The sequence below is a fragment of the Malurus melanocephalus genome, unplaced genomic scaffold (genome assembly GCF_030028575.1).
Source record: "Malurus melanocephalus ecotype Western Australia unplaced genomic scaffold, MMel_1.1 scaffold_73, whole genome shotgun sequence".
NCBI classification, from domain to species: domain Eukaryota; kingdom Metazoa; phylum Chordata; class Aves; order Passeriformes; family Maluridae; genus Malurus; species Malurus melanocephalus.
In genome coordinates this window covers 757,220-770,653 of record NW_026623305.1, presented here as the reverse complement: position 1 = coordinate 770,653, position 13,434 = coordinate 757,220, and the positions used below count along the sequence as shown (strand labels likewise).

At 39.0% G+C, this 13,434-nt stretch overlaps 1 protein-coding gene across 1 annotated transcript in view; it reads right to left on the bottom strand.

Annotated features, from left to right (window-relative positions):
- The window catches only part of NYAP2 (neuronal tyrosine-phosphorylated phosphoinositide-3-kinase adaptor 2), a 98,527-nt gene that overhangs the window by 31,259 nt on the left and 53,834 nt on the right, over window positions 1-13,434 (bottom strand). The window contains exon 4 of the mRNA XM_057366878.1: window positions 4,343-4,543. Within this exon, the coding sequence (XP_057222861.1) occupies window positions 4,343-4,543 (201 nt within the window). The remainder of the gene's footprint in view (window positions 1-4,342; window positions 4,544-13,434) is intronic.

Genomic DNA, 13,434 nt, shown 5'->3' with positions numbered 1-13,434 from the left:
TCACATCTTGCATGCTGTGACGTGATATGAAAAATGCAATGTTGATGTTGGGAGGCAGGTGCAGTKCAGTGCTAGGAGGGGATGGTGGGGTCTCAGTCCCCTCTTAAGGCACCCACGGTGGCCACAACACTCAGAGTGGAGTGGGACCACAGCCYCCTCACACCAGGCAAAGCCCCACACAAAATCAGCTCCAATGGGCCCGGCATTTCTGAACTGTCAGGTTTAAACTYAGTCCTGACAGCACCAGGAGGATTACACACAGACACAGGCAAGCAAATACAGGCTTTCCAAACCCAAACAGGATTGCCYTGAAGTTGTGTATTTAATTATGTATCTAAGCACTCATATAAATGGCCTGTTTTCCAAAAATGCAAGGGCTGCCTCATGACTAAAGATGCAGAGGCTTGGCTGATTGCATTTGGGACATAGGGTGTTGTGGGATTTTCCTCAATAAAGCACAGTGCTGAAATGCCACAAGATTTTACGGAAATATTTTTAATCAGTTTTATACCAATATGCTATGGTTTTCTATATTCTCCAGAAGTACAACAACTCTTCATGATTTTTATTTTTGGATCTTAATGGGAAGAGTTCTTTATTCATCCAAGGAAGCCTTCATTCTGCCTATCCTAATCTTAATTCAAAAAAATACTCTGGCTGTCACTTACATTGGAGAAGCTTCTTATCCTGTCACAGTCTCTTCTTTGCACATGAAAAGAGAAATATTGCTTATTTGCTACAGCTGCCAAGAAACRCGTTTTGAATTAAACAAGGCAATGTGACAGGCTGAGAGCAATCACATAAAAAATATAAAAAAGAAGAAGAAAAAGAAGAAAAAGAAAGCATGCATACTGGAAAAATACATCACATTTTCATACTGGCCTAAAAAGAYATGAGTAAGCTGAACCATAGCTTGAAATTATGAAACATTCCACATTAAGRTGGAATAAACTACATAGTATTCTGTTACCTAAAAAAAAAATTAGTATACTTTGCTACTGGCAGAAGCTAATGAATGCTGAAATATCACAGCAGAACATCAAACTGAACAGTTTTCACAAAGGAAGTGCTGAACCTGTGGAGCTCAGTGTTACCGGATATCCATAGGTCAAAAGTTTAGCAAGTCTCAAAACCAAGTCAGGTAATGATGAAAACCATGTCTGAAAGGAATCCTCTATTTAGGTTTAGGGGATACTTTGCCCAAAGGRAAAAGCTGTAGTGGAATATACTTTGTGTCCTGAAATATTAGTGTTTATTTTCTTTGTAAAGCTTTTGTTGCAGGATTTGGCTGTGGTTTTTTGCTATTTCATGGCTACTTCAAAGTATTCCATATATTTGTTCAGTTTTTTTTTGTGTGTGTTTTTCTTATACCAGTGGATGCATCTTGTATATTGGACTTCCCARGCTTTGCCTCATTCCTATAAAGAGATGAACTTAAAATATTCATTACTTTTGGAAATCAACAATGATGGCCAGTAATTTCAATGAAGGGTGGGCATTTACTCCCTTCCCGATTATCTGCAGTGTTTTCAGCTGGAATACTAATGGCTGGCTGAGTGACAAGCTGGTGGTGATTCAAAACCAGGACACAACARTGTCTGAGATTTAAAAGGCACGGCAATGCCTGTCTCCAGCAGCAGGTGGCAATGCAAAATGCTTCTTGCTTGCTGTTAGGAAAAAAAGCAGCAACATTCCAGAAAATACTCTTCARGCCTCCTGGAGTGAAGTTATACAGCTTCTGTGTTACAGATTGTGTTTGCTTGTTCATCGCAATTGCACTAACTTTCCTAAAAGTCAGCATGCCCTAAAATTACACTGCTTTCCATAAGAAATTATAGGATRCCAAGAAACAGAAAGTGCCCTTGACAAATTCTGTCACAGAACAATCAGGCATTAGAGACAGTGATAGCTGTGTGCAGCTGACAGCTCAGGCTCTTTGAACAAAATGGACAGAAAGTTCAAGATTCTGTTTGGAGATGGCTCATACTCCCTCTGATCTTGGTAGCAGTTTCAGAGCTGGGGAGAACCCACCAAAAATCAGTGTTGTCACCCAGGCCACCCCAGCCCCCAGCTCATCYGTGCTGGAGCAGAGCTGCCTGATGAGCACACACGGGAAGTCCTTTCACACCCTTTCTCTTTTACAGCAGAGCAATTCAACCCCATTTTCTTTAATTTATTTCAACACTGCCCTAATCAATGCCTGTACCAGCATGAGCTAGGAGGCAGGTAGCAAACTGTGGTGTTTCAAGTACATGTCTGCACACGAAAAAAAATAGCTTTTGTTTTCTGTTATCTRCGATATTGCAAAGAGAGMMACAGCAGTGACAACTGTGMTGGAGACTGCCTTGGTTTTATTTGRTCCTGTGGTAAATCTAGCACAGAATTACTTTATCTCCTTGACTCCAGAAAACATTTGTATTCATATGAAAGTATTAAATCTCTCTTCTTGCATGCTGTTACAGTTGTAATTTAATTGCAGAGAATGAGCTGTTACAGCTCATGTACAAGTTCATTGAGGTGAACTGTGTGCAGCATTCTCAGTGCAGTGCCCCACCAAGTAAAGGTAAAACATGTTGCTCAGGCAACAGCAAGAGACACAGGGGAAAAAATATTCAGGGCAGATAAGAGGTAATAATCATCAAATGAAATATTGTAAATCTGCAGGGAAAGAAAAGTCATAATCAGCTCTCAGATTTTAATCATAGAAAAGAGACGAAATTCAGCCAAGAAAATACAATTTTTCATTGACAGTCCTAAGAATATAAGACAAAGTCATGGTTAACTAAATCAAGGCATGATTCAACAACTATTACAGTTTACTGATGCCAAATGGAGATTGAGGCCAACATGTTTTGTCTGTTTTTGGAGATCAACCAACTCTTTGAAATGAAACTGCTGCATAAACGTTGGACAGCAGTGTTATATTTTGCTAAGAACTTATACTTTAATTTTAACTTCTTTACTATCCTGCTCCATAGTGTCATCTTGAAGAATGGAAGAGATTGGTACACACCTTTGGCCTAATTATCAGATGTCCCAATACTTTGATGTGGTAGCTTTAAACCCATCCTTTTACCTGCATGAAGACAGATGATGCTCGAATACACTGGAAACAGATTTTTTTTTACCAAAAGCTATGAGCTAATCTGGAAAATTCCCACTTTCCAGGAAGCTTTGGGAGAGCAGACAAGTAAGGAAATGGCAGTAAYGCACCAAAAATCCCTGTGTTCAACTCATAAGATCTGCAGAAAAGTCACTTTCACTGCCACAGGAAGGACAGTTTGGGGCGTCTGCAGCAAGAAAATCTGGATTACATGATTGCTGCAAATGACATGTCGTATCAGCAAAGACTCTTCAACTATACACTGAGTTTCAGGTGTCATTTTCAGCGATCCAGGGACAATGTGAGTCCCATTATCACACAGGGAAGCGATGTTCTGTGTGAGGCATGAGCATCTCTGCTCACTCAGCAGTTTAAACACTCATTGCTGCCACTCACTGCCCAGCAGATCTCTCAGGCAGGAATGATTTCTCGTCTGAGTAGCTCATTCGTGCTCTTATATTACTGAACATTGACCATGAGGCTTCAGTACTAGATATGGCAACTGTCCTTAAAGTGGGTATTTTTCACAATCCAACTAATAAGCAATGAARTTACTCTTTTATGAGAGCTTCCAAATCCCAAAAGTACCAATGCAGTGCTCGTGCAAGGGCCATAGATATATCTTTATAGATGTCTATTTATTTATCAGTTCTGTTTGTTTTAGCCCATTTATAAACAATACTTCATTATAATGCCATAGTTTATGGCAATTTACTGTATAAAAAATTTTGATTAATAAAATAGGATTAATAAATAGGTGTGAATCTGAGACTTCTGAGATTCAGAGTCACTTTTCTAGAAATTTCTGTACAAGCAGAAAGCAAAGGCTGCCTCTGTCCAGTCACCGTGCCCTCAGTAAAATAGACTTGCTTYTGCACAGTGTGTTTTTGTTACTCTGTGTGATAGCTGAATTTATGAATTTCTTTCTGAAGTGCCATCCTGGAGGTGTCTTTGCCATAGTATCCCTTTTCAATGTCAAGTGGAATTCCTCACTTCTTTTGAAGCAGGTAACCAGTATGTTTACATGCTTCAATCACCTGCCACCATCCCAGGCTCTTCCAGGCAGAGCACAAGCAGGCAGCACAAGGCTCATCAGTGCAGCAGCCAATGGGCAGGGCCAATTCTAGAAKATACTTGGAAGTCTAAAGAATCCAGATGCTTACCTACATCTGTGTATCTTTAGAGATTCTTCATCTCACAAGATTTGTTAGATCTTCCCTGCTTGGTTACTGGACATACCTGAGCTGTTGCTTCCAGCCAGCATGGTTGGGCTGACAGAGGATCTCCCCAGCCTGCTGGACACCACAGGGGGGCCTGGCGTTCCATCCCATTCCTGAGCTTTCCCTGGCTCCCTGCTCCCGTGATGGCCTCTCTCTTTGCTTTCCAGCTTTGGTAGTGGTTCAGTGCTGTGACTTCTGATCTTCAGCTCATCTAGTGGTTCTGCAAAATACACAAGTGTACATTTCGTTATAGAGTGACAGCTAATCATCCACGTCATGCAATAATATTTTGCAAAATACTTCACACACAGCAATCATAAATCCTTTAAGGGCAATTTAAAGCATGGTTTTACCATCTGGGCCAAACCCCTCTAGTTTATGCAAGTTTCAATACAGGTTTTAATTATTAAAACCACACACTATGCAGCAGATGGATGAAATGTAACTTTTCTGTTACAACTTTTATATGCCAGGAAAATAATTTTGAAARTGGTTTCCTACCAAATTGTGGTTTATTAACAATTTATAGAAATACTTGAAATCTTTTCAGCTGTCATTTCATTGGGAACAAGTTCTCCTTCAGGCACTTTCAAAGGAAGCTCTCTCCTAAGGCAATATTGTGCAAGCAACATATCTGTACTTCTCACCAGCACACCATCCACAAAAAGCAATAAATCCAATAAAAGCACACCATCCACAAAACAAAAGAGCACAAATCCATTTTGGGTGTGTCCAGAACCATAACCTAGGGAATGAAATTTCACGTGATTGGAAAATCCTTGGAGTCAGAAAATTACTTTCTGCTTGCAACTCCRTGAGTCAATGTAAAGAGGAGCAATTCAAAACACAGTTGAATGATTTTTTCAAGTGAAGCAGTGATGTCTGCTTTCTTCATGGCTGGTGATTTTTTGTTCTTTTCTCAAGACCCTAATTTCTTTTCTTGCAGATTGAGCATRGAGAAAGAATTCATTCCTGCTCTTTTCCATCTGTAGCTATGAAAAATTCACATGAAAAACTAGATACAGAAGAAACATCAGATTGGTCTTTAGTTGTGTGAGCTAATTATTGTGCTAGTCAGTTATTCAAAGCTGCTGTTTACCTTATTTTGAAAAAAAAATCAGTTCTCAGTTTGGAGTTTTATATCATATATTCAAACCCAAAGACATCCTTACATGATACTCTCAGTTCTAATCACACAGGTTTATTAATAACCCCTGATGTACCTTAAATTCTGTGTACAGTCTTGGAATCCACTTTGATAGAGATAACAATCTTCCCTTGAGCTCTATCTCAAAAACTTTTAGTAGCTTCAAGAGACTTCAGAAGATTTGAGGGAGCCAAGAAAAGAGAAAACGCCCGGAGCCATTCAGAGGCAGGAGATGCCAGCAGCTCCCCAAGGGACCCACGCTGAATGGGGCTGAGCAGGACTAGCAGTCTGAGCAGCCACTGCCTCCCCCAGGTATGTGCATGGCCAGGAGCTGGGACTGTGTGACAGGGGTCACCACTCAGATTATACAATCCCAGAAAAAGAACTCCATTTGAACCACCCTGTGCCTCAATACCCCACACACTGTTACCCRCGGTACTGCAAACAATGGAAGATGTCAGACATCTGTGGTTGGTAGAGGCCCTACCTATGATAACACTGACAAAATCTCATGTTTTGAGCTCTTTGACATTCCAGTCTGCAGACAAACTTCATGAGTAGCAACACAGTCAGCCCGGGATTTCCTTAATTAAACATCATCTAGGAAATAYGTAAAAACATCTAACTGGATATGCAGTGCAGGATGTAATCCTTAGTGTATTTTWTCTATTACTATCAGTTACTAGTAAAATTTAATGTTAAAGATATCTTGCCACAACCTTCCAGTAGTAACGCACCATGAGAAAATGATCAAACAGCCTTGGGAGGGGAGTCATAAATAGGATTCGGTGACATTTTATGTGACAAAGACCTTCAAAACTCAAACCTCTTCCATGAACTTCTAGGTCACTTACCTACTTTAATGTATGCAAAAAGACACGGAATGAAAATCCAAAGTGTTTGTTTTCCCTAGCTGGTAACCCCAGCAGGGTACAAGGTTGAATAACAGTCTGTAYCAATATAACATGACATCTGCCTTTCAGGGACCTTGGCTACAAGATGTCTGTGACACAGATCTGTCTGTGAAGGCACAGAGAGATCAGCTAATGCAAAGAGCTGTGTGAAGAGAGGRAGAGCCCAAATTATTGCCAGGACTTCAACTGTTTCTGTTAACAGCATTGAGCTATCAAAAATACTGGGTATATCTTTTTATATAACAGATGCATGCAATTGTATGTGATTGTTTTCTTCACATCAATGACATTCACTTCTTTAAGATACTATTTATCTGGGAAAAGGAAAGATAGTAAAGTTTCAAAATTCCTTGGAAATGCACACAATCCTCTTTCCTACCGGTACAGCATGGTGTCTASACTGCAGTTTATTCTTTCCAGAAAGATTAACAGAAAGATGAAAGACTTGGATATGTTTTTTAAAAAATCAGAATTGGGCCCTGCAAGTGCCCTACTAAATTAATGCATCATTCAATGGAGTTAATTTACTATGTCATCCAGCTGCTCATGGAAATGCTGTGATTACCTTAGTGAAAACCTTCTCTGTGTGCTCCTCATTGACACTACTTGAACACCACCCCTTGAAATTTCACACACATGCAGTCAGCCCTTGTCACWGTGGAAATGCTCTTGGTGAGTGTGGAGCTAAGGATTTATCTACTTCAGTTTACTTAACAGAGAAGCATTTGCACTTGTTRCCTGATAAAAATGCTTTGTGCATTCTTAGTTTTATTGTCAGCTGAATCAAAGCACAGCAGTTCACTGCAACCAGCTGGAAACTGTGGAAATACTCAGACTAAATAAAGATTTGGTTTATAGTCTAGTTCTTTATAAGGTGTAGAAAATCAGTTTTCAGCTGGCTGTCTAGACTTTGTAAATTTACATTCCACTATCCTTTCTTGGGGATTTTCAGTTCACAGTTTATCTGAAAAGTAATATATCCTAAAAATGAAAAGCAGATTGAATCAGATTATAACATCGTGTAACCCATCACAGAGCCTGAATCATTATTATTTGGTGATCACTATCAGTAACATTGATACACAGACAGAAAACAACATGTCAGTGTTTTATGAAGCTTTCTGTAATATTAGTTTTCAGCTCACTTGTGAATACAAAAAAAAATTAAAAAGAAAAAAGCTGCTTCACTTTTACTCAAATATTTTGGGGAAGATTTTAGAATAATTTTAGCTTCTTTAATAAATGTCAATGGGAATCATACTCAGTTTACAAAAAAAAAAATTAAAAAATCACTCTGCTGCTTCTYGGTCAACTGAAAGAGCACCTCAGTTCCATTGTGCCCCAGAAGCTCCAGAAATGCAGAATGCTCCTCTACAAGGTCTCAACCCCTCACTGGCACATTTGTTGACTGTCCCAGCCACTAGGTTGGTTTCATTTTCTCAACTACTCCCTGCTGCAAATGTGGCAAGCTCAGTGGCACAAATGATTGTGTCTCAGTAGAGCACATTTCCTCTCTGTGTTTTCTGTCCTGCAGCCTGGCACAAGGCATTGGCAGAGAGCAGAACACGCCGGTAGCTGCTGGCTGTGGTTACCTGTGGGGTGGGGTTCTTATCATCCACTGAAGAGCAAACCAGGATATTTTACACAGAGTAACCCTTTATAATAGCTACAGCAGGGTTTAAACGGCCACTKTATCCCTATTGATCCCATACTGAAAACAGGAACTCTAACCAGTCAGATGTATCTATGTACACAGACACACAGCTGAAAGGCAACACAAGCTGCTGCACAGCTTTTTGGTTTTTATTTGGGAAGTGCAGCAACATAGGTTGGATCTAGGTTATCTTGTCCTGTTAAAAAACTTAATTTGGAGTTAGGAAATATCAAAGGTCRGTATTATGCTGGGATTTCACTGAATCACATGGTGGCCACCAGAAAATCTTTTCACAGTCAAGTGCTACTTTTTGAAAAGCTGAAATTATTATGTAAAGCATCTTTATTGTTCAATACATCTCCCACCAAAATGGTACATAAAAATGTAAATTTCAAGAAATAATTCACTGCTTTAAATATTTATGGACACAGTTGGTTAAACTGCCATAAAGGCACTCAAATRTTTCAAGTACTTCCAGCTGTCATTGTATTTCAGTATTTAAACATATGCATTTTTCTTATTTATTTCACCTGAGTCYCAGGCTTTTCCATTTAAAGTATAAGATGGTTAAAATCTCTCATAAAGTGCATATTTTACAAATAATTGGCATGTGCAATCTCCCCTCTAAGAAAGGTCCCCTAATAGCTGTGCACCAGGCAAGGCTGGCACGTGAGCTGTGATACCAGAAAACCTGGAAATGCTGAAGGAAGTGAGAAACAAACTGAGTCAGTTGTAACTTGGACCAAAGAAAACTGAAATTACAGCTACAGAAAACATCTTACCTAAAAAGCTTTCATTCAAATGAGTAGAACTCTGTGGCCAGTCTGCCACTCTGCTCTTAAGCACTAATTTCATGTCCAGGTGGCTTCTTAGTGCATTGCTAAGTGATAAATGGCAGAACCTATATTACTGCTTGGGKTTTTGGGGGATGAAAGAAAAGAAATTGTCTTAAGGAACTTGAAATGGTGATTGCTTTTTGCCATATCTCTCAGCTGTGAGTTGAAATGTATAAACTAATCCACACGTTATTAATTTATTCCTTTTTTTTTCTATGTGTCTGTTATAAACATAAATCAATAATATATTACTGTAAAATTCAGCAAACACATACAGGTGCAAAGCAAAGTAAGTCATTTGGGATGGGGTTTAGATRTGAGCTAGAACTCCTCATCTCCTCCAGCCTTGACATGTCAGACCTCACCTCATCTGGCCCTGGCTGAAGAGCAGGAGCACAGAGCACCCAAGGGCACCCCTGGAGGGATGCAGAAGCAGGGCTAGACTGCAGCCAGAATGTGTGTGAGATGATCAGAGCTACCTGAGACATGCCCCAGGCACAGCTCCACCAGTGCCCCTTCTGCCACTGCCCTTCTGACCACTTCTACAGGCACTGGSTGTGGAGCAACACTRASCSTCTCAGAGAATCCCAGAGTTTCTYCTTTCTGCACCCCAGGGCTTTGAATTGACCTCTATTACACATTTAAGAATTAGAGCTGTGTTTTACTGGATTTCTTGATGTGTGGTGCTTTGTCTGATTTGCATAGCTGTAAATTTATCCCAACCTCTCCCAAAGAAAAATAATCAGCTATTAATTCCASATGTAAGAAATATGGATAATGCTCAGTGCTTTAGCCATTAAAAAAAAAAGAGAGTATATTATACTGTTAGTGAAACCTCATCTTTATTAACTATAGTGGTTTGTCTATTCTGACTTCATCTGCTTGCTAATTAAGCAGAAGTTTGCTTTGCATATCAATTTTTAATACCCCTTTTTTACAGTTAAGTGAGAGTTGCAGCAGCCAGCTTGTTCAATTAAAAGCAGCTCTGACCTAGTTCCATGCAAAATCAATAGAAAGCCTGAAAGTCTCAAAAACCATCCAACATTTAGGAAGACATGGCTGAACTGCTTCTTGGTGTTCACGGAGCACATGTAGGGCATTTTTTTGTTTTATATGGTGAAATCCAATGCAGATCACATCTGCCTGCTACAGACAGCAAAGGGAGGGGGAAAAGGGATTGCTAAGGAAAATGCATTTAGTTGAGTTTCTGTGACTGTCCCAAACCTTTTAAGTGCACAATCTTGGTTAAGAAAACAAGACAGGAAAAGAAAATGTCACAGTGCAACTAACTGAAGACTAATAAAGAAGGGATAAATTTATACCAAAAGGTCAACCAAAGCTTTAGAATAAAAATATTAAATGAAAATTATGAAAGTTATTATCCAGTTGAAAAAATAGAATATAATTCTTTAAGTTTCAATAAACTTCAACTGGCAGTATGAGTCACTTAAAAGATTTTTAAAAATTCACCATTGTAAGACATATTCAACATTRTYTGATGYCYTATTGTAAAAATCCTTTTGCATGTYGAAATAACRGRAAATTTGTTTTTAATATTAAATAAGGAGAGRCATTATCCATCTCTGGAAATRTTCAAAAARTGTGTGGATAWKGCACTTGAGGAYCTGGTTTAATGGTGAACRTGGTRGTGGTGCTKGRCTGACAGTTGTACCTAGTGATCTCAGAGGTCTGTTCCAACCTTAATTCTATGATTGGATTGATCCGAGATGATCATATTTTGGCATATATTACAGAAGTGATGAGAATCATGTGTTTCCAACAGGGTCATCATTATTTCTTAATTATTTACTCTGTGCTTGRTCTTTTAAGTGTGCCTATTCTGCTCCAAATCACATCACAGCCCCATCACTTGACTGCAGACACCACATCTGGAAAATATGCACTGTTCAGAAGTACTGCCAAAGCAAATAAAAGCACTGTCCTGRAATTCTCAACATTACATCACATGGTACTCTATTAACAAGTTTTCTACTTMATTCAGACTAGTCACGATTACATAATTAGGCAGAACACTTTATTCTCTGACATTCACTGCATTTTTCTTTTTTTTTTTATAATTTTTCTTTCAGGGCTAGGAATACTGGAAATTGGTGACTTGCACTTAGAAAAACCTTAACAGAAGCCTGTGTCCTCCGGTGTGTTTTTGGGCAAAAACGTAATTACAGCAAGTCGAAGAGAATTCTGTTATTGACTTAGCAGAGCAAGGGTTTTCCTTCCAGCAGTTATTAGCTGGGGCTAGCCAGCCATGCTGATTGATATGAATGTATGGAAGAGCTGATCATGGGGAGATGCAAACATTTCTCTTACATAGTCTGTGTATCAGATTTGCTGATAATTCAGGCTGTGCTTTCAATTAAAAAACTAAATGTGTGCACCTGCATTTCGTACCTGTAGGTGGGTACAGCAATGTTTATGACTGCAGAAAATTAGATTTAAGTAGGAGAAGCAAGGTGAGTTTGAAAAGTCTGTGAAGCTGGTTTCACTGAAATTAGCCTTGGTCTGATCAGCAACATTACACACAAGCACAGACTGCCATGCCCACCCTAAACTCCACAGTGAYCAAAGAGAATGCTATTAATGAAACCTGTAATGAAACTGTAGAAATCAGTGACTGGAAAAGGTGGCCCAATGGCTGCCTGGCATTTGATTTGAAGGGATAGTACCTACTCACATTCAAAGGCTTTCCTTCTCAGCCCTGATCATTTCASCTTGCAATTATTCTGTTATTCATGTTTTAAAATACACGCTTGTTCTTTGGATGAGGACACGATGGTTTGATAGGTCCTGCACACATCTTAGCACAGTATGGCAAAAAATCAGAAGGCAAGAGTGASCCAAAAGAGCTAAAGTATGTAGACACTCAAAGAAAAATGTTTTTGTAGGAAGTTCATGACCTTATGTTTCAGAGCTTCACTTCAAAAACATCAATCATACATAGAAGTCTTGACTATATTAAACTTGTCAACACTTCTTTTGTCAAGTTTTCTGCTGAAAAACAGSCTTTGAACTATTTCAGGAGTTTGAATGTAAGGTTTTTCCATTGCCTGAAACTTTAACTTCGTCTAAAGTRTATGGGTTTTACCCAGATTCAGTAGAAAATGTTAGTCAGAAAATGAAGATAAAGGAGTATGGACTGTGAAAACTGGGCACAGAAACCTTCCCTATGTTCACAAAAAAATATCGATTTCAAATTTTGAGTGAATTTTTTTTTTCCTGACTGTTTTGTCTATGGTTTAACTGCCTTTATGAAAAACATTTTTATTAATGCATTTTTCTTTATTAACTCCATTAATGAATTAGAAAATTTGCCTTTCATTATTAGAACACACATGCCAATTGTCCAGCTCTCCTTCTATGGCAGAATGTTAYCTGTGAAAGGGAATCCTGACACTTYCTGAGCACTGGCCTCATCTGAATTTTGTTCTGTTTTARAGAGCCAGGCACAAGCACCTAACACTTCTGTGCACTCTCTGTGCCAAGCCTAGCTAGGTCAGGACCCCAGGAAATTTTTGCTCTSCARGTAGATGCTCAGGATTCCTCCCTGWTCCAGGATRWAAACCTTTACGTCATTCTGGCTGTCTATGTATTTTAACAGAATTAGCTCTTTTAGGCCCTCCCCACTTTCTAATTAGAGGTTTCATTTTGTGAACTGGTTTTATTCTTGCTAGAAAAGCAACTGTGAAGCCACGCCAGCACAGACTTCCGCTATTGAGGAATTAAGTAGGATTGCAGATGGTCTTGTAACAGCCCTGGCTGATGTCTGTGCTCATAAGGCTTCACAATTATTGCCTTCACAAGTGGGCAGAGCAGCCACTGTGGCTGTGTTACAGCACATACAAACTACATGTAAATTACACAAACATTGCTGGAGCAGTAAATTAGCTACAGATTTCCTGGAAGATGGTACTTTTCGAGTCAGGAATTCAAATTCACACACAAAAATAAAGTAATTGCCATCTTCAGCAAAATTAAACACACAGCTTCTCTCTTTCAGATGAGTAGTTACAAGAACAATGGCTCTCCTTACTCATTCTTAAATGCCAGATAAAGTGCTAATTGCATGTTACTGTTTTAACAATAAAATAATTATTAGGGATGGATAATTCTGTTCAGAGGAGTGAAAGGAACGTGAACCTTCACATCAAATTGAATGTAAAGGAACCTGATTTTYTAATATGCATTATTATCCCACAATTATTTCCTCAATGTTCCTGTACTTTTCACCTTATCTATACCTAGCATGTTTGTACACYCCAGCAATTTCATAGTTTGATATTGGAATCATTTACTTGTATAACCTAAATAAAACTATTTCCAACACTTTGATTTTTCTTGTTCCTGATAGAGTCTTGGAAAGTTCAGAGAAAATTTTGGGGGAAACATATCCACCTGTCTTCCATTAGAGCCTAAGACTTTATCAGAATATTATCTCTTCTCCCAGGCAACTAATGAAAGCAAATGAGGAAATGGCCTCAAACTGCACCAGGGGAACTTCAGGCTGGACATCAGGAAGAACTTCTTTACTGAAAGAGTTTTCAA